Genomic DNA, 19,395 nt, shown 5'->3' with positions numbered 1-19,395 from the left:
TCCAGCATGTAGCACAAAGCTGCTTCAATACCATTTTCGCACTTGACTGCTACCTCAATAAGCATTAAATATCATGTTAATTCCAATCCTAGAGGCAGAATTCTACCTTCATGTCAGAGAAAATGTATGTCTAAATGTTTGACCCTTCAACTCATGCTCACGTAGACAAGTCTGACATTTGACAATGCTTCTTCTACAATTTAATGAACTATAAAAAAATAATTTGAACAAAAGACACAAAATTTATGATCAGTATTTCTCAAATTTGCCTGATGCCTGCATAATGTGAGAATTAATGCATGAAAACTCGGTCTTGAAAAACGTCTGCATACAACAACATAACTGACACACAGATCAAAGACATGAAAAATAAGCCAGCAAACCTCACAAAACTCTATGCCTTGCACCTTAGACTTATAATAACTAAGACCAAGATGTCTCAAAATCCCTGAAAATAGAAGGATGTCAGTCTTCCTCCACTGCTTCTGTCACTGGTTGCTTGTAGTTGGCACCTTTTCATTTAAACATCAATGTTTACTTGCCAAGAATATTTATGCCATTAAACTTGATAATTACCTTTGTTTTCCAGCTGGGTGTTTCTTTTTCTTTTCCCTTTAACCAAATACTAAGACTAGAGGTGCAACCCTGTTACAGCTGGATCCCTAATAGCTTATGACAACACATTTCAAATAGCCAGAATCTTCTGGTTCAGGTCAAATAAACTACTGCCACAAAATGCCACCCGAGAGCCTCTGATCAGGTAAAAAAATGTAATGAGATCAAGATGGCACTCAGTCCCTAAAAACGAATACAGTTCAAATTCCAGGGAGAACCCTTCCATCAAGGTATTTTTTGATAATTATTTTTAGCTATTATCATTTATAGAAATGTTAAACACCTGCATTTCACCAAGGGGAACTCTGAAAATCATGCAAAAAAATTATTGTGCCAAGGTACAAAATATAAGAATATAAGATTATTACAAAATATAAGAATATTACAAATTATAAGATCACAAACTGTGAAACAACAGAAGTTGAAAGTACACACTAGATTATGCACCAATCTATCACAATACAGAAGAAAAGACTGAACTACACTGCAGTGTAAAAGAGGAGAACAGGTCTACGGAATACTTCTCAGATATATCTGCACGTTAGTTACCTTTAATCTTGCCATTTCCATGACTAAATGAAGGCAGTTCGGAAATCAGCATAAACTGCACAAGTGAGCCAAACACATGAACTACGCAATTAGACAGTGAGTCCGTCAGCAGAGCTATCCATGTTAATGTCATTAAACAATATGGCTATATGTCTGTCTAAGCAGAAACCCCTGGAGTGCATGTGATAAGTAATTAAATCTCTTGATTAAGAACAGGTACTATTCAAGTTTGAAAAGATTCAAAATCTAAGGAAGACAATTTACTGCTTAGACAATTTTAATTTTGATGCTTCAAATTCTATTAACAAGTGTCCTCAAAACACATACAAAAGCACCGCAATCTAGGAGGGAATATAAGCTGTTGGACATGGGTGGTCCTTGCAGCTTTTACATTTACGACAACACTGTACAGAAGGTAACAGTGGATGCTACAGAGCACAGACCTAGTATTTACTGTATACAAGTCTAATAAACTTTTGCTTCAAATAACCTTAACAAACACCACTGAGCAGGCGTGTGCTACTGTAATTAGTATACAGTACACTTAAGAGCAAGCCACTTAGTGAGTGTGAAAAAACTACTATCTTACATTAAAAGCTTTAACATTTTGGTCAGCTGTAGTTCTGCTGGTCTGTAATGATGATTTTTAAAGCAAGGTTAGTCTAATTGGATCCCCAGATTAGAAAGCAGACCTGCCAGTGTGCATCTTCAACTGAGAAAATGGTCTTAGATTTTGCCAGTTCTACAAATGCTTCTCTCCCTGCCATCACCTTAATTTTAAATTTAAAACAGATGGCTTTCTACCCAATTCCTATTTCTCTTTTACAATAGGATGAGAAAGAAATGCCTTTGTTTTTGAGGAAAATGAAAAAGTGAGGTAGTAGAACAATTCTATAAAAGAACACACAGCGATGCATTAGAAAACTTGCTCTTAAAGGGGCATAAAACTGCTAGTAAGTATTATTTCAATATTTGGAACAGACCTATAAAAGCAAGTTATTAGTTGAACCCAAATGCACAACTGGTTCTCTTCAATCATTGTTCAAATTATTTTTCAGGTCATGCATATTCCCATCTCTTAATTTTCAAATGCCATTCTAGAAGATATTCAATATTCTGCATCTTAAAGGACTTCTTCACTAATAGAGACTGATCACTGATTTTTAAACTTTATTTTAAAATCATCCTTAAGTGGCATCCCTGTCCTGCTGTACTTGCTACTTTCAGCATTTCTAGCTGGCAAACTTGAAACTCAGCCAAATCAAGTATTAGCAAAATAATTGTAAGTACAAACAGAAGGCAAACAGAGCACAGTAAATAACAAGGAAGAGGATATGAGAAAGAGCACAAAAGGAACAAAGAAACAAATTCCACTTTGAATTATTAAGTCTTCCACACTGCACCTAAATGCACCGATAACTTAACACAGGTGTACACCACATGAGCTTATGAAAATACTTGATTGTGAAGAGCGTAATGATGGCTCTATGTCTGCAGCACATTCATTCCATGGTTCATTTATGCATCTGTTATATATTTGTCTTGGAAAAAAAAGGAAAAGCTAGCGCTTTTAGAGATGTTATAGCAGTTGATCGTCTACACTTAAAAGTACAGCACATTTGAAAGTCCATATGCTAATGTAAAGCAAGAAGGCAGCAAAGTATTTGTGATAAGGCCTGGAGCTGCCTTTTGCTCAGTACTAAATTTGTGGTGTATCTGCACAATAACACGAACTCTGGTTATGGACCACAGATATACACTGCAAAAGCATAGGACAAAAATGGTCTCTGTCCTCAAAGGCTTAGAGATTAAGTATAAGAAAAAAACACACCCGCAGATGGGGAAGTAAAATGGAACAAATAACAGCACCATAGGTGATGTGGCAAGCTGAAAGCTGTCTTATAATAGGAATGAAATCTTTTGGAAGGATTTGGAAGAAGACATTGCAATAACTTTGTGAATGTTCACAGGAAATGCCTTTATAGCACATAGGTTAGCATAGGAATGAGCAAGAAAGTGCTTCTTTGAAAATTAAATGCTGGAGCCCTGCAGCTGGTATGACTAGATCTGATGACCAGTGAGTGTAGATGTGTCAGAGCAAATGAAAAAAGACACGGGAGAGGAGGGGGATAGACACAGAAGTCTAGGAGTACCTTGAAAGCAAATACATATCTACTGACTAATATGACAAAAAAATGTTGTGGGAAGAAAAGAGGAAAAAATGTAAAGAACGAAATTTTGTAATCAAAGCAACAACATTTCATTACATCAAATCAAATCATCAGTATTTAATTATATCTACTCAGAAGCACGCTGAATTTATATGAGGAGGACGTGCTGCCAAAGAGATGACGTTGTACTGATCAAGGAGGTATGATGACATGAGACAGGATAAACTCTGGAAATGCACAAGGAGGACTACAATTTGGCCTCCTCACATGGAAAAGAACTAATTGAAATAAACTGATATCCTGGCCTGTACAAGCCAAACGTAACCTGGATGTGAAACACGGCAATGTTTGCCTTATTCATCGTTATATTTTTTTCTTAATAATACCTTACTGCATCTAGAGTTTGAGCCCTTACATACTTAAAAGCTGGATAGCTCAGGCAGAAACACATATACATTAAATACATGAAAGACAATCAAGAGCTCATTTATGCCATGTGTTTACCATCTAGATAGACGACCCCCCTCAAAGAATTCCATGACTTGAAAAATCAAAAACTCGAAGTATTATGGCAGGCCACATAACCAAATAGTGTTCTTTAGCAGTGTGAGGCATACAAAACCAAAGATAAAATGCTAGTTCCCATCATTGTTATGTGAGCTTTCATCCTCCCACGGGATAACTTCTTCACCTAGGCAATAGACAATCCTACCTGAGAGGATGCTATACTGGACCTAATGATCACCAATGCAAGTGAGCTCATCAGTGACATCAAGATTGTAGGTAGCCTGGGCTGCAGTGATTACCCATTGGTGGAGTTCAAGGTCCTGAGGGATGAGACAGGTGAGGAGTATAGTCAGGACCCTAAATTTCAGGAAAGCAAACTCCCAGCTCTTCAAGGAGTTAGTCAGTAGCGCCCCACCCCCACCCCCCCGGGGAAATGGTCTTCAGAGAGGAGGGAGCAAAAAAGACCTGGCAAATATTTAAGAATGCTTTCCATAAAACGCAAGAGCGCTCAGTCCCCAGATGTAGGAAATGATGCAGGTAAGGGATGAGACCAGCGTGGCTAGGTCGAGACCTGCTGGTCAAACTGAAAAAGCAAGAGGGAACCACACAGGCAGTGCAAGCAGGGACAGGGAACCTGGGAATAGTATAGGGACATTGCCCGGTTGTATAGGGATGAGGTCAGGAAGGCCAAGGTGCAGCTGAACCAGGTGCTGTCTTCACTGGCAACCACTCTCCTCACCCCTCCTGGGTCAACGAACAACAAGATGGGGACCAGAAAGGTAAAGCCCCTCCTACTGTAGAGGAGGATCAGGTTCATGACCACCTGAGGAACCCGAACATCTATAAGCCTATGGGACCTGACGAGATGCATCCCAGAATCCTGAGGGAATTGGCAGATGTGGTTGCCAAACCACTCTCCAGGATATTTGAACAATCATGGCAGTCAGGAGAAGTCGCTGGCGACTGGAACAAAAGCAACATTGTCCCTTTTTAAAAAGGGCAGAAAGGATGATCCTGGGAACTACTGACCTGTCAGCCTCACCTCTGTGCCTGGGAAGATCATGGAACAGATACTCCAAGAAGCTATGCTAAAACACATGGAGGATGGGGAGGTGATTAGTGGCAGCCAGCACGGCTTCATCAAGGGCAACTCTTGCCTGACCAACCAGTGGTGTTTAATATTTTCATTGATGATATAAACAGGGAGATCAAATGCACCCTCAGCAAGTCTGCAGATGACACCAAGTTGAGTGGCGCTGTTGTCACACTAGAAGCACAGGATGCCATCCAGAGGGGCCTGGAGGGGCTGGAGAAGTGGGCCTGTGAGAACCTCATGAGGTTCAACAAGGCCAAGTGCAAGGTCCTACACCTGGGACAGGGCAATATGTGGCTTCAATACAGGATGGGGGACGATGTGATTAAGAGCAGCCCTGCAGAGAAGGACTTGGGGGTGCTGATTGATAAGAAGCTCACCATGAGCCAGCAATGAGTGCTTGCAGCCCAAAAGGCCAATCTTATCCTGGGCTACATCAGAAGAAGTTCTGCAAGCAGGTCGAGGGAGGTGATTCAGCCTCTCTACTCCACTCTTGTGAGACCCCACCTGGAGTATTGTGTACAGTTCTGGAGTCTCCAACATAAAAAGGATATGGAACTGTAGGAACGGGTCCAGAAGAGGGCTGCAAAGACAATCAGTGGGCTGGAGCACCTTCCATAGGAGGACAGGCTAATAAAGTTGGAGTTGTTCAGACTGGAGAAGAGAAGGCTCTGGGGAGAGCTTACAGTGACCTTCCAGTACCCGAAGGGGGCCTAAAAGAAAGTTAGGGGGGCACTTTTTACAAGGGCATAAAGTGATAGGATAAGGTGGGGAATGACTTTAAACTGGAGGAGGGAAGATTTAGACTAGACATTAGGAAGAAATTCTTCATGATGAGGGTGGTGAGGCATTGGCACAGGTTTCCCAGGGAAGCTGTGGCTACCCCATCCCTGGAGGTGTTCAAGGCTGTGTTGGACGGGGTCTTGAACAGCCTGGCCTAGTGGGAAGTGTCCCTGCGCATGGCAGGGGGTTTGGAACTGAATGATCTTTAAGGTCTCCTCCAACCCAAACCATTCTGTTATTCTATGCTAACTTAGTGCTCAGGGAAGATTCTCCTCTTGCACGTCTGCCACGTAGTTGTATAAATCCATTAATCCCTGATTCACAAATGTGTTAGGATATCGAGCTCTAAACGCTATCATCATGCCTCAAACCTCCATCTCTCAGAGGCCAGAACAGTTCACATCCTTTCAGCTCTCTGAGTTGCTGCAAAGACACACTGTGAGACAATGAATGAAATAGCATAGCAGCATTTTGAGGACAATTTAATAACCAAAATTAGACTATGAACAAAAGTACACCATCTAGCTGTACAGGATGACTATTGTAATATAATTACATCTCAGTAATGCTTATTTTCATATTACTAAGAATGCTGTGCAACATTTCTTTCCACGCTCCATCTCATCGGCTAACATTTGCACAGTATGACTACAAGCATTACTTTGGGTACTATAAACACAGCAACTGAAACACAGGATTTAAAACAAGTGTACTGCAATTTATTCCAAAAGATTCACTGGGAATGCCCCTACTTCCCTACACATGGACCTACTGACCACTTTTTTCTGATCTTCCTTGTTAGAACCTGCAAGCTCCAATTCAACTTTCAAAAAAAGCTCAAAAAATCTGCATGAAAACTTTCTGAGGATCCTTGCAAAACAAGAGTGGTACTTTGTTCAGTTTTGTACAACAGATCATTGGCTCCCTGACGTACTCAATGAGAGTCGCAGAGAGCTGTTCCAGATGGTGGTATGCCAAGGACAAAACTGTAATGCAGTATATTGCCACACTCAATTCATTACCACATAGAGAAGTAATGCTTTTAAGCTCAATTAATTTTTTTTTTTTTAAACAGAGTTTATTCAGGCTGCAGGAAGCAGGATTTGCTGCTGGGAGCTGTAGAAGGATTGCACGGGGACGGGGGCGAGGCCTCAAGAGAGGATATATTTCTTTATATCCTTCAGGGCTGTTGTTTTTTCCATTGAGAGGAGTGAGAGGTAGTAGGAGATCTGCAAGCTGAAAAAGCAGTTTTCAAACAAGAAAACTTCTTTTGGTTAAGTATTCCCAGTTCCCCTCATGCTGTTTGGTAAAAGGAATAAATGTGGACAGGTTTCATTTGTACATAACCTTATTAGAACTGTCTGACTGTTTCCAGTATTCTTTTTATACATTACACCATTAGGGAGCTTTCTGTAATATCTGCAGCGAAGAATAAACATTTCATAATGGGAAGAATTGTGAGCCCAGATCCTCACTGCAGCACAGCATTTCAACATTTTCTTCTGAGAGTGGGCACCCACCCTACCAGACAACTTCAGTTCCCTCATTCTTCTAGGACTGACATGGAAAGGCACAGGAGGCACCACACCAGCGCTTCGTAAAAGCCCCCTTGAAGAATTTTACACTAAATACCCTGAAATATTCAACACAGTCTCAAGGCTTGCTTTCCAAAATACATTTTAGCTTTTTAAAAAATCAAGCCCATAAGCAGAATAATTGAGAATAATTAAGCAGAATATTGAACTCCAGAAAAGTGGTGGGAAAATTTGAAGGATTTACTTTCTGTGTAAAGATTGTTAAAGCATGTAAATGATAAACTACATCAGAAGCTTTCAAATATTTGTATGGTACCCAGAGCTCTCATATTTAGAGAGATTTGGTTTTCACACAGTTTCTAAAACAAGATCAAATTTCAATCCGACTGAACAAATTACAGTCTATTTAAGAATTTTTACTTCTATTTAATTTGTTTTTAAAAATATAGTAATACTTTCAGAAACAGGAATGGGAAATGAATGTTTGGTATCTATGCTGATGTTTTTTGTAAAGTGACTGTACGAAATACTTGCATACAGATTGGATCCTATACTGTACCACAGAATACTTAAGAATTAAAAATGAGGGAAACAGATCTCAAAAAAGAATCTTAAAACCCACTGAACCTAATAAACCAGAACACTGGGTTCTAAACGCTAAGTAAAACAAACAGAAGCATATTAAAACCAAACAAAGTAATGAACCCTAAAATAACTCAGTAAAAATAATTCATTATGTTCCAGGTTAAACATGTCTAAGAAATGTAAAGAATTAAAAAAGAAAACAGTATCACAAACAGGTCAAAGAATAAGCTTCTGTGGTAGTTGCAGGAAATCTTAAGACAAACTTCACCCTGAAAACACTAAGCACTACGGAAAACGCCATGCAGCCACCCTCTTAGGGCACCTGGAAATATCTCAGTGGATGGCAAAGTTCAATGCAGGTTCTTCCAGTTCTCAGCACACTACTTCTACAGATCATAAAATAAACCCAGATGCAGCAAAACTGAGTTCCAACTAAAAAGCAGAAATGTGAACATCCTGAAGAACTGTAGTAAATGTATAGAATTTTAAGCCAAAAGGATAAGAAAACATCATACCAACTTTCTCTTTAAACGCCTCCAAGCTGGAATTAAAATACTGTATTGCATACCAGAAAGTAAAAAATAATGTATTTACTTACAGCTGATCTAAATCTCCAAGTAGGAGATTCATTCAAAGGCAATTTCAAAACAAACATACATATTTGTCAAATATATTCTAATAAAATTTTATTTTGAAAGTCTACAAAGGAAAATAAGAATGTCTGAACATTTATAGTTAGAAAATAAAAGAAAAATCGTCTTTATAGCTGCTTCCCTTATTCTTATCTTAGTAGCTTTTCAAGAATCCCACCAAGTTTCCCATCCAAATCTATAAGCATGAAGTCCAAACCAAAGTATGCTGGCAATATGATTTCAGTCACCAATGGGAAGTAAAAGAATAGCCAGTTCCTGAGAGGGTGGTTTTGCTACATTAGCTTAACTTGCAATTTGGCCAGAAGTCCTTTGGAGACTACTGTCATGACACCTTCAAGAAATGCCAGTGGTCCTACATTGTTTTGTGAGAATGAACTTCATAGGCAACTTGCCCAACATCAAGGCCCAACTAGAAAGTCAGATACATTTTTTCAAGGCTGAGAATTTAAAAGAAAAATTGTCTACAGAATTTTATAAGTTAAAATAACCCCAAATTTTTAAAACTGAAAACAATCAGGTGGTCTTATAATTGAAGAAAAGATACTATTTAAGTATTAAGTGTTTAAATTTTCATCTGTACTCTCATTCCTTGTGATTTTATCATTACTTCGGTTAGATCTGTTTTTCCCTGCCCCTATTTTTCAATGAAAAACTGGAATTTATTCTTGATCACATCTTTTTCTTGCATGCACTCCTCCAAAGTAAGCTTATTCGTTCACTTGTTCTTTCATCAATTCTTCACTTAGAAAGCTCAGTCTGCATGCCATTCTTGTGTAGCTTCTTCTGCTACAGCTTGCACCGCTTTCAGAAAAATCTCTGAGAGTCTTCTCATCTCTCCCCCCCTTTTTTTAAATTATTTTTTTTTAAATTAAACTAGCAATAGTTCAGTTTTTGTCTTTCTTTATGATTCTACCTGTTTTTCTAGATCACTTTTAGGAGCTAATCATTCAATTCAGATAGGAATTTTATCTTAGGAACCAGAAAATTATGCTCGCATTTAATCAAAATCAGATTGGTTTTGCATGAATTAGTTATAAAGGACTTTTAAATGAAAATAAACAAATAAAGGTGTGGGCAAACAGACAAATTCCAGCAGAAATGTGTCTAAACCCACAAAATGACTTCTGCAAGCTTGCTCTTGGCCACCAGACCTTACTGTTGTCAGTTTGAAAAGAGAACTCTGACTGATACAGTCTATAAAAATCTATTTTTAAACCATCTGTATAAATTTTTAAGTATATTAAAACTAAAATATAGAATTTTCACAAATTACCAGTTTAAAAACTGCTTTTATATTGAAAACTTTATAGTACTATGCAAGTGTACACATGCTTTAGCTTTCAGCCCTGTTTAAATGGATGGCGGAGCTTATTGTGTGCGTATCATACAATACACAATAAGGGAGACTGAGTTGAAATATCTCATTTTCAAAATTCATCTGGTTTTAGTTACAGAAGTGCAAAACCCAGTTCAGAACCAATAGGAAATGTTCTACTTTATCTTCCTCTAACTTAGAAATGTCTAAGCTGGTTTTACTCAAGCTTTGTGAAAACACAAACAAAAGAAGGTGTTTTTTTAAAAAGGAAAAAAAAAAAAGGAAAAGAAAAACCTCTCATTGCTTGCAGAATGAGAAGCTGAAGTCTGATCTGAGCCCTAGAGTTATTTTTATGGACATATAGTAAGCCGCTCAGAAAGAGCTTATGAGGGAGCCAAAGGCACACACTAACCAGAGAGTAAGTATAGTGTAACAATAATAGTAATAAGCATTTCAAATGTATAATCCAAAACTTCATGGAAATATGGTTGTAATGCAAAGCAAAACCAACACAGAATTATTTGATTCAGACATATCATGAATGATATCTGCAGTGTTTGTTCTACGCAATTCTAGAAATGAGCAAGTTGAAACTACCTACCTACTGGCCATGTTCCATTCAAGTGCTGGATTTTGAGAATTTCTTTCATTTTCTGTCAAAACTCCTCCTTTCCCATTCTCCTTCTCTGGTTTCAACTGATTCCAATGAGCAGTACCAATGTTTATAGATTGAAGATCTATTTGATATTGTCTGTCTTCAACCTCTGAGCCAGGGTCTCGAAGTATTCCTAGATTCAGTGCTCTCCTGTAATGCCAAAGGAAAACAAAGCCAGACCAATCAGATATTGATTAACATACAAATTTAAGAAAATTAAGATATAACTTTTGCCATTCATGACTGCATCTAAGCATTACTTTAAACCCCAACCTTAAGAAGTATCCAGCTGCCTCTTTCCTGGAGAAGAAAATGGGAAACACACAAATAAATACACAGCTTTATGTGCACTGCTTATTTGGTATTATAATAATAATGCACAATTGAACTTACCGCTCTTTTTCAAAACAAGTCAGTAATCGGAGCAAGCAGATCTTAATTTTTTTTTGCTTTGTAACTATGATCACGTCAAATTACAGTCAATGTTTACTGTTTTCATACATCTGGGTTGAAGCTTAAGCATCTTATTTGTCTATGTCATCCAATGTCTTATTGTTCCTTCTAAGTTGTTGTCTTACGCCACCAGTGTTAATTAGTATATAAGTGCTGCCTCCATAGAGAACTTAATTCTCCAATTTGTTTAATCATTTAGGCTAACAATCTAAAAGTAAAGATGATTAAAGGAGCACATCTCAATCTGTGATGCACACACTGCATTCAATCAGTAAGTAGAGGCAATGCAACCTATAGGCATGCAGCCTATTTCAAAGTGCAGTCCCAATGCCACCCAAATCCAAGCACAGCTGAAAGTGCTAATACCACTGCCATTGTCACCAGAGTATGCTAGCAATTAAGAAAATTAAGTTATTAATCATAGCAACAACAGAGTCTTGTGAATGGCAGGAAAGCCATTTTCATTGAGTTATTCCTGGTGAGGCAGTGTGAGGGCACTGTTCAGTAGCCCTATAACGGTCTTAAAAGTTTAGCGGAAATATACTGAAAATCTGTTATGTCAGATGTGTTTTTTTAAAACTCAAGAACGTGTTTGTCAACTTTCCATAGAGAGAGATCTAACCACAACAACTGTGTCTTTTGCTATTCTTTCTAGGCACTATTTCCCTAATACAAATGCAGTTCTGCCGTTTTGTTGTTTGTTTGGTTTGGGTTGTTTTTTTTTGAAACCAATACTTCAGATCACTGCATGACCCCATGTCTATTTAGGCACTTTGTCTAATGCAGGTAGATACTGGAACATGTGAAATATTATTGAAAATAAATAACCGTATTACGTATTTTATGAACACTTCTCAAGTATATAAAATACAGAATATGATACTAATTTCACCTGCATAATGAATTCTTCTCTCCTCTACTTCACAATAATGAATATTTTTCATTTTTCTTTTATGAGCAGCTTGAAAACTTTCCACTAAGCTGTGCCGAGCACTCTATTACTTAGGTTCCTTTAGCACAACCATGGCCTTGTGAACTAAACGCCTAGAGCAAAACGTGGCGGTATGCACCAATCTGGAACCCCCATTGTGACAATGGCTTTAAATATAGCCCCCAAGGAAATCATTCTATGATATACATTTTTAAGTGCAGCAAAAACTACAGAGGTACCATTCAGACACAAGTTAGCAGCGCATTGAACTGATGGCATAAGACTTTTTTCTCTTTGACCCAATTAATTTTGTGAAATCTCAAAGACTGGGTGATGTTTACACTGCTTTGGGATATCACCGCCTAACACTTTAATGCTGATACAAATCTTGCCTCTTTATTCTGTTCCTACTATTAACAATCCCCTACACATCAAACAAAACTCTTCCTCTGATCCTTTAGATACACCTTTGAAATGCAAGCAAAATATTGTGTTCCTACAGATTGCCAATTTCAAGAAACATATTTTACACATAACTGTAAAATACTAGGAATAGTTACTAGTGCCTTGATGGTTCAACTAAGCTGGTTATTACTTTCAGAAGGAACATCCTGCCAATTTTATGCAATGATCAAAATATAGCCTTTTCCTGAATAAAATATATTTAAATACAGGCATTCACATAAGCACTCTTTTCTGGTTTTCCTTATTGACTATTTTCCTAAATAAGACCCCAATTTATTAGTTTTATACTTCCTAAAAAGATGAGAATAAGTTGAACTGTAGCAGAACTGGCCTAATCTTAAGCATACATGCCACATATCAACTCTGCAGCCTTTTTGATGCTACAGCTTTCAAAACCATCATAGCAAATAAAATCAGGGAAATGGAGTAAGCCAAATTCATGGCTTCTCTACCCCTAGCATAAACACTGCTTTAACAGCTGAAATGTAGTGCAGGGGTTGTGATTTTAATTGCTCCCCCCTTCTGAAAACTTCACTGTGCTATCAGAACCTTTGGCAGGTGGTATAAAATACAACAGTTGGTCAATAATACAGTAAGACCATAAGCAACCCAAGACAACCATGAGCATGTAATACGAAACATGGCCTTAATGTTTTTCCTTTTAAAATTGATTTAGTCTGGGTCGGGCTTTTTGTATGTTTACATAAGGAACAGCTCATGTTGAAGCAGTTACTACATGCTGCTGAATAGGCACAATTCTGAGACCTACTTTGAAGAAGTTAAATCTATTCACTCATAGGTCATCTAAGAACTACAAAAAGCTAAACAAGCCAGGAAAATGGCTTATGTATTATGCAACAATTAATAAATATTAATACACTTTATACACAATATCTAATTTTTCTTAGCTGTCACTAGATCTCTCTGTGCACTGAGTTCCCTTTCCAGGTACAGAGACTACAAACCCATCTATCTGAATTTCAATTATTAAAGGCTTTGTCTGCTGGTAAAAGATTTATCCTGTTCTAACTTAAAAAGGAAATGGACAGCTAGCTTAGATCAACACATCCCTTCTGCTATGCAGGGGTAAAACCAATGTCACCTTGTTGTACCTCGATAAGATGCTCTGAAAGAAGATCACTTCCTTTTCCGCTTAAGCTGGAGTCCCAGCCCAAATCCAGTGTGAAAGCCCATCACTTATGAACTGAACTCGTGTAGAAATCACAGCAATATTTATCACTGACCTAATGCTCTTTAAGTGCCCTTTTCCCCAGTTGAATTCAATAGTTTCCTTAACAAGGCCATCAAACATGTTATACCAAAGAGGGGAAATTGAAACAACCATTGCTTAAGGAAGCAACAGACCACAGCTCCATTTGGAGTGGGATCCTATAGATGTTAAGAAGTGCACAGAATAAAAATGTGGTAAACTTACAACATCTATGATAACAGTAGTGGCCTTTGAAAATGCTGAGCTTTTATCAGCAAAACCCAAGACAGGAATCAACTTTCCAATGAAAAGCAACTATTATTTTTACTTACTTACTTTTTTTACTTTTACTTTTTTTATTATTATTTCTTTTTCTTAATTATTGCAAGTAGACCTTTCTACTGGTAAAAAAAGCAAGAAGCGAACACCTGAACCACTAGGAGAGAAACAGAACTTCCCAACGTAACAGAACATATGTAGACATCATCTTAGAATGGGAATAAAAGAAATCCTGGAACATGACAGTTCATGACAGAAGTCTTGGATTTGTCTAAGTGTGAAGAGATTAAAAACATATATTTGTGAAGAAGGGCTAAAGAAGATAAGGAGGAAAAAAAGAGGGCACAGAAGTGGGAAGTAGCTGGAGAAGAAAGATGAAACCCAGGCAGCAATGTCGAAATGAAAGAAAAGCAGTGGCTTAGAAAATTCTATTACTGCAAGGAGAGAGAGGAGACATCCTTAGGGAAGAGGGGAAGGTCCTGACAAATCTCTGAAATTTTGTACATGATCCTGACTACACTTTCTGCCACATTAAGTGAGCTCCATATCTTCCCTAAAGGGTAACATAAGCTTTGCTGCCCAACCTGCCACCTGTCCACAGGGAATTGGTTTAACAACCACAGTGTTTTATGATGGCTGGAATGTTGGAAACAGTTTATTTTAGTCTGGGTCAGTGTAGCAGCCTCTCAAATGCTGTCAGCAGAAAACTCCAGTTCTCACTGTTTCTACCTCTTTTTGTCAGGAACTATGCCACATATGACTGGCTTTGTTGGCAGCTACTCCTTCTCCCCTCTCCAGCTCAGCTTCAAAAGAACTCAACTACTGCCCCATTTCCATGCTTGCTGGCAGCATGCTCTGGATTGGATACCGGCAATTATTTATAACATACAAATACTCTAATAAGCCAAGTACAGTAAGGCTCCTTTGTTTAATGCTTTACTGATTAGCAAGTGATACTATTTTGCTCACATGCCTTCACTCATGTCACTTTTCATTTTAACACTACTTTTAATTTTTACAGCAACCTGTTTAAAAATAAAAATGACATTAGCTCTGGTGTTGTGTTCTGTACAGCCAGATATATCAACATCAGCCACAGAAGACACTACAAGATGGGTGTCCTGCACATCAAAGTGGCTAAGGTACCTGGGCTCATCTTCAGCTATAGAAGATTTCCATATAAAGAAAACATCAGTGCTAGCTTTGTGAGAAAAGTAAAAATATTCACATAGTGGACAAATAACAGTAATGCAAAGGAAGAAGTTATTAATTAAATTTTTACTGAATATGTTTTGCAGTCATCAACAGTCATAATTCTAACTGTATAATGATTTACAGTGTTTATAGCTTTTGTGAAAATACACACTTAAGAGGTAGATTACATAAATCAACTTAGAGGCAGTGCAATTAGTATAGTTAAAAATTAAAGACATGCAGTGCCTGAAACATACAAAAATTTCATTTTGAGTTTGCTAAACTGCTTCAAAAGATACAGTGAAGCAAAAATACAACAGGAATTTTTTCTCCATTTTAAACAAATCCTCAATAAATGTCTTGGGCCTCTTGGACACTGGTCTCTTTTTCGTTCTACATACCTGCAGATGAATATCATGGTGGAGAGACGAACTGGCATAAGTAGTGGACAAGACCAAGTAGTTATAAAGACCTTCAGGTAACACAAGGATAAGCATGTTGGAGGATTCATGGAACTTGGTACTTTCAAGTCATCCAAAAAAACCAAGAACAAGTCATCTACACTCACAATCATTCCAAACAGTTCATATAAAAGAGTACTAAGATTTAGTGGAGTGTCATTACATGTCTTATAGTCTCCTCAATGTCAGAGTCAGGTATACATAAGGACATGTTAGATACATGTTTAGAAAATTCAGCCTTGAAAAGGACTTTGACCTACTGCTATTTCAAGACACTCTGAGCTTCTAGACACTTGAAGCACAGTACAGAATCTACTGCTACGAAGATCTCAGTTCCTGGCAAACAGACAATGACATTACGAGAAAGTATTCAAGATCTTTGGCAAAGCCATCATACTACTCTACCTACAACTGTTGCTCTTAAACATTGCCACACCTGGTATTAAACAGTCACATTTGAAACAAATTTAGATGGGATAGATAGAAACACAGACTTATACCCTCCTCTGCTTCTAGAATTTCCCTGTTATACAATAATAGCTCTTCTATGGAAAACAACAACAGTAATAATCAAACTACCTAACTTTTTATAAGAAATATTACCAAAATATGCTATTTTCCTTTTACTAATACTTTTCAGCACAGGTGTTTCTTGCCAAGTTGAAGTAGGCAGGTCTTCCCTTACAATCACTTTGTAAGCTTTAGCTTAAAAACAGACAAAGCAGACAAAAAAATCTCAGTTCATAAACAAACTGCTCAAAGGTTAAAATTACTATCACTTTTCTTTTGGCTAACTTCTTTGTGCCCTTTACTTGACTGGTTTCATGAACTGCAACTATTGAGTCAACAGATACTTACTTTCATTGAAAACCATTTTAGAAAGGCCTGATTTTTATTGAGCTATCATAACATAAGAGAAAAGAGATTTGGTTTTGAATCCGCAGAAGAAGAAATCTGGAAAACTGAATCCAATGGTTTGTGCCTATTTCGCATATGTGGCTGATACTCTCTCCCAGCAAATAGAAGCTGCTACCTCAGTTAGAGCTTGAGGTGACAAATCTAACTGGATGCATGAACACGTAGAAGAGCTAAGTCTGCCAGGTTGTGCACAAGAAAGTTTGGGACTACGGAGACTGCTTTGGCAGTGCTCCTATAGGCTTGCACGACACGTTTCCCTCTCTGCAAGGCTAGAACATGCCAAACGAAAAATAGAAAAGGCAGATTTAATTCCTATACTCTCTAAACTCACTAATTATGTAACTCCAAGCAACAAAAATGAAACACTTAAACAGTTCACTCATGTACGTTGTCTGCATAGCGCCAAAATGATGTTGCAAATATAATTAATTCCAGAGAAAACTTTTTGAGATCATCTGATATACAGGGCTACACGAATGCAAATATATAAAAATACGTATAAAAATTCACTACTGCAATTTTTTATCATGATATTATTTATATAACTACTTAAATGTTCGTAGTTTGAAGTCCAGGGGGTACATATTCACAGGAAACAGGTACATATTCATTCACAGGTACATATTCACAACATCCCCTCATGGCCATTAATTACGGTAGTGGTGCCAGGTGGGTGCTTCTATAATTCCATTTGCTATCCATTTAGGAAGGTCAGATTTTAGTGATCTGGACCATACCAAGGTCGGGATCAGAAGCAATGCATTGATCATATAAAAGCTACTAAACACATGAATCACAGTAGATCACACATCAAATATTTTGGCCCTGTGCATCCTTCCTCTAGCCCTAAGGCAGGAAATGCTCTGCATATCCTGTAAGGTGACCAGACATATGTAAGTACAGTCACTTGTACCAAGGCTACAGCACAGTGATTGCCTGCAAAGAACCTGAAGAATGTCGGCAGTGCCACCGTCTTATTGAGTTGTACTGGAACACAGTATGAGTGATCCTATGACGATAAGGTATACTACAGCACACTATACTATAGTACACTATAAAGTAATTTCAGTCTCTCTCAAAGAAAAGAAGTGCAAAAAGAAACCAAGTTGAAGCTTGCAGTTGTGCATTTAGATTTAAATTCCTCAGCAAAAATAACAGCATGAGCAAGCCTGAACTCTTAAAGATCAGTTTTTCATTTTTATACTGTTTAATGTTTAGACAGTTTGAGGAATCTCATTATAGTTTTGAAGCACTCATCAAAACTCAGGGAGCATAGTATAAACACACAGTTGACGGACTGTATAAATGATAAGTATGCACAACTCCAAAGGAAGATCTGTATGATATTTTTGGATGCCAAATGTTTCTAGAAAAAAACAAGTGGAATTGAGTTTCTCTAAATAAAGTCAGTGAGGAGAGAGCTTAAAGAGTTTAACTGGGTGGAGTGGAAGTCTAGGGTGGGGGTTAGCAAAAAAGCTAAAATACAATATAACCCAAAGACTTTAATGCCTTTGTTTCATGGTAGAAACATTTTTATTTTGAAACTTAATACTTTTTAGCAGTAAAAGGATCTCTAATTTTGATTTTCAAATATTTCACGCATACTTGGTATACCACATAGCTCAGCTAAACAATCTTATGACCTTCCCATTCCTTTCATTCTGTATTTTACTTTGTTTTCCCCTAGTTTGATTCACCTAGTTTAGTGGGACAATACCTCAGTCTTTTCAGATGTTCTGTAAATTCACCTGGAAATACCGAGGTTCAGTTTCACTGAACACAGTCTTCATATTTGATGCATGGAATGTCTTTTAATGGTGCAGTACAACCTGGTACAATGGTACAAGCTAGAAGTCATACTGTCCCCAGTGTGTTTGATAAGCTGGCATAGGACAGGATTCGTTTTCCTTGTTTGTGTCAGTATATCAAGCTCATACCTGGACATCAATCAAATTCAACAAGAAGTAGCACAGAACCTTAGAAATAAATCAGTACCTTTTCCTTTATGCTAAACAAAGTGTGCTAATGTATATTTTCAGCATGTGTATTTTGTAATAGATGACATTTAAAGCATAGATAATACAAGAAACACGACTAAAACATGAGTACTTAACTTTCCAAGTCAATACGCATTTATCTTTGGCACTGATTAGATTAGTTTCTCAAAATGCCACTTGTATTTTCTTTTTCTTTCTTTTTGCAGAATCATTGTATTCATAATGGCAAGCCAGAAATATTTTTAAAGTAGTGCATATGATAGAGTGAAATATCTCAATAACTAAGTCTTAAAAATTACCTCCTTTAATTCATTTTTTTTCTGAAGTCCTTGCTCTGCCTTTTCCATTTAAATATTACTGGGAAACTGACCTGGTATAAAACTCATTCCATATTAATTGTGAAATATATTACCTTTCACATTAAAACCATTAATTTGTCTTCCTTAATACCCCATTAAACTAGTAGCATTTCCAAAGTCAATACGAATTTATGCCTAAAAAAGTATATTGAAGGGGAGCTTACTTCTACATATACTTTTGAAGAGAGGGGGGTAAAAATGAAAGAAAAAGGATGTAGGTAGACAACTTATTTTCAGTGATTCTTAGGACTGCAAAAGGCAAGAATTAATCATAATCATATCAACTTAAGAGATGTATTGAATACCATGTATTTCACATTTCCCCAGAGAATTAAAATTTATCTTGTGTGTACTGAAAGAAAACAAAAGCTTATGATCTGACTTGAGAGGCAGTATAATTTCAAGCTGATTCTGATCAGGTGGTAGAAGAAATCAGAGCCATCTATACAAATCTGATCATTCCACATGTATCATTCACTGCAAAAGACAAAGAAAACCACCTTTCATACAAATTATGAGCTGTATGAGAGCACTTGAATCTTTTTTTGAGTGTGTTTTCAGGCCATAGTGATATGATTAAGTCATGCAACTTTTTATTTAATCTTCCCTTATATGACTTGAAATTACCTACAGTATGCCCTTTGGATCTCTTAGGAAATCTGAAATT

The 19,395-nt window shown here is 37.4% G+C and overlaps 1 protein-coding gene across 1 annotated transcript in view; it reads right to left on the bottom strand.

Moving 5' to 3' along the window:
- Nucleotides 1-19,395, bottom strand: part of VPS13B (vacuolar protein sorting 13 homolog B) — a 435,364-nt gene that overhangs the window by 148,740 nt on the left and 267,229 nt on the right. The window contains exon 31 of the mRNA XM_069854414.1: nucleotides 10,408-10,611. Within this exon, the coding sequence (XP_069710515.1) occupies nucleotides 10,408-10,611 (204 nt within the window). The remainder of the gene's footprint in view (nucleotides 1-10,407; nucleotides 10,612-19,395) is intronic.

The sequence above is a fragment of the Phaenicophaeus curvirostris genome, chromosome 3 (genome assembly GCF_032191515.1).
Source record: "Phaenicophaeus curvirostris isolate KB17595 chromosome 3, BPBGC_Pcur_1.0, whole genome shotgun sequence".
Classification (NCBI taxonomy): domain Eukaryota; kingdom Metazoa; phylum Chordata; class Aves; order Cuculiformes; family Cuculidae; genus Phaenicophaeus; species Phaenicophaeus curvirostris.
This window is presented reverse-complemented; position numbering and strand designations above follow the sequence as displayed.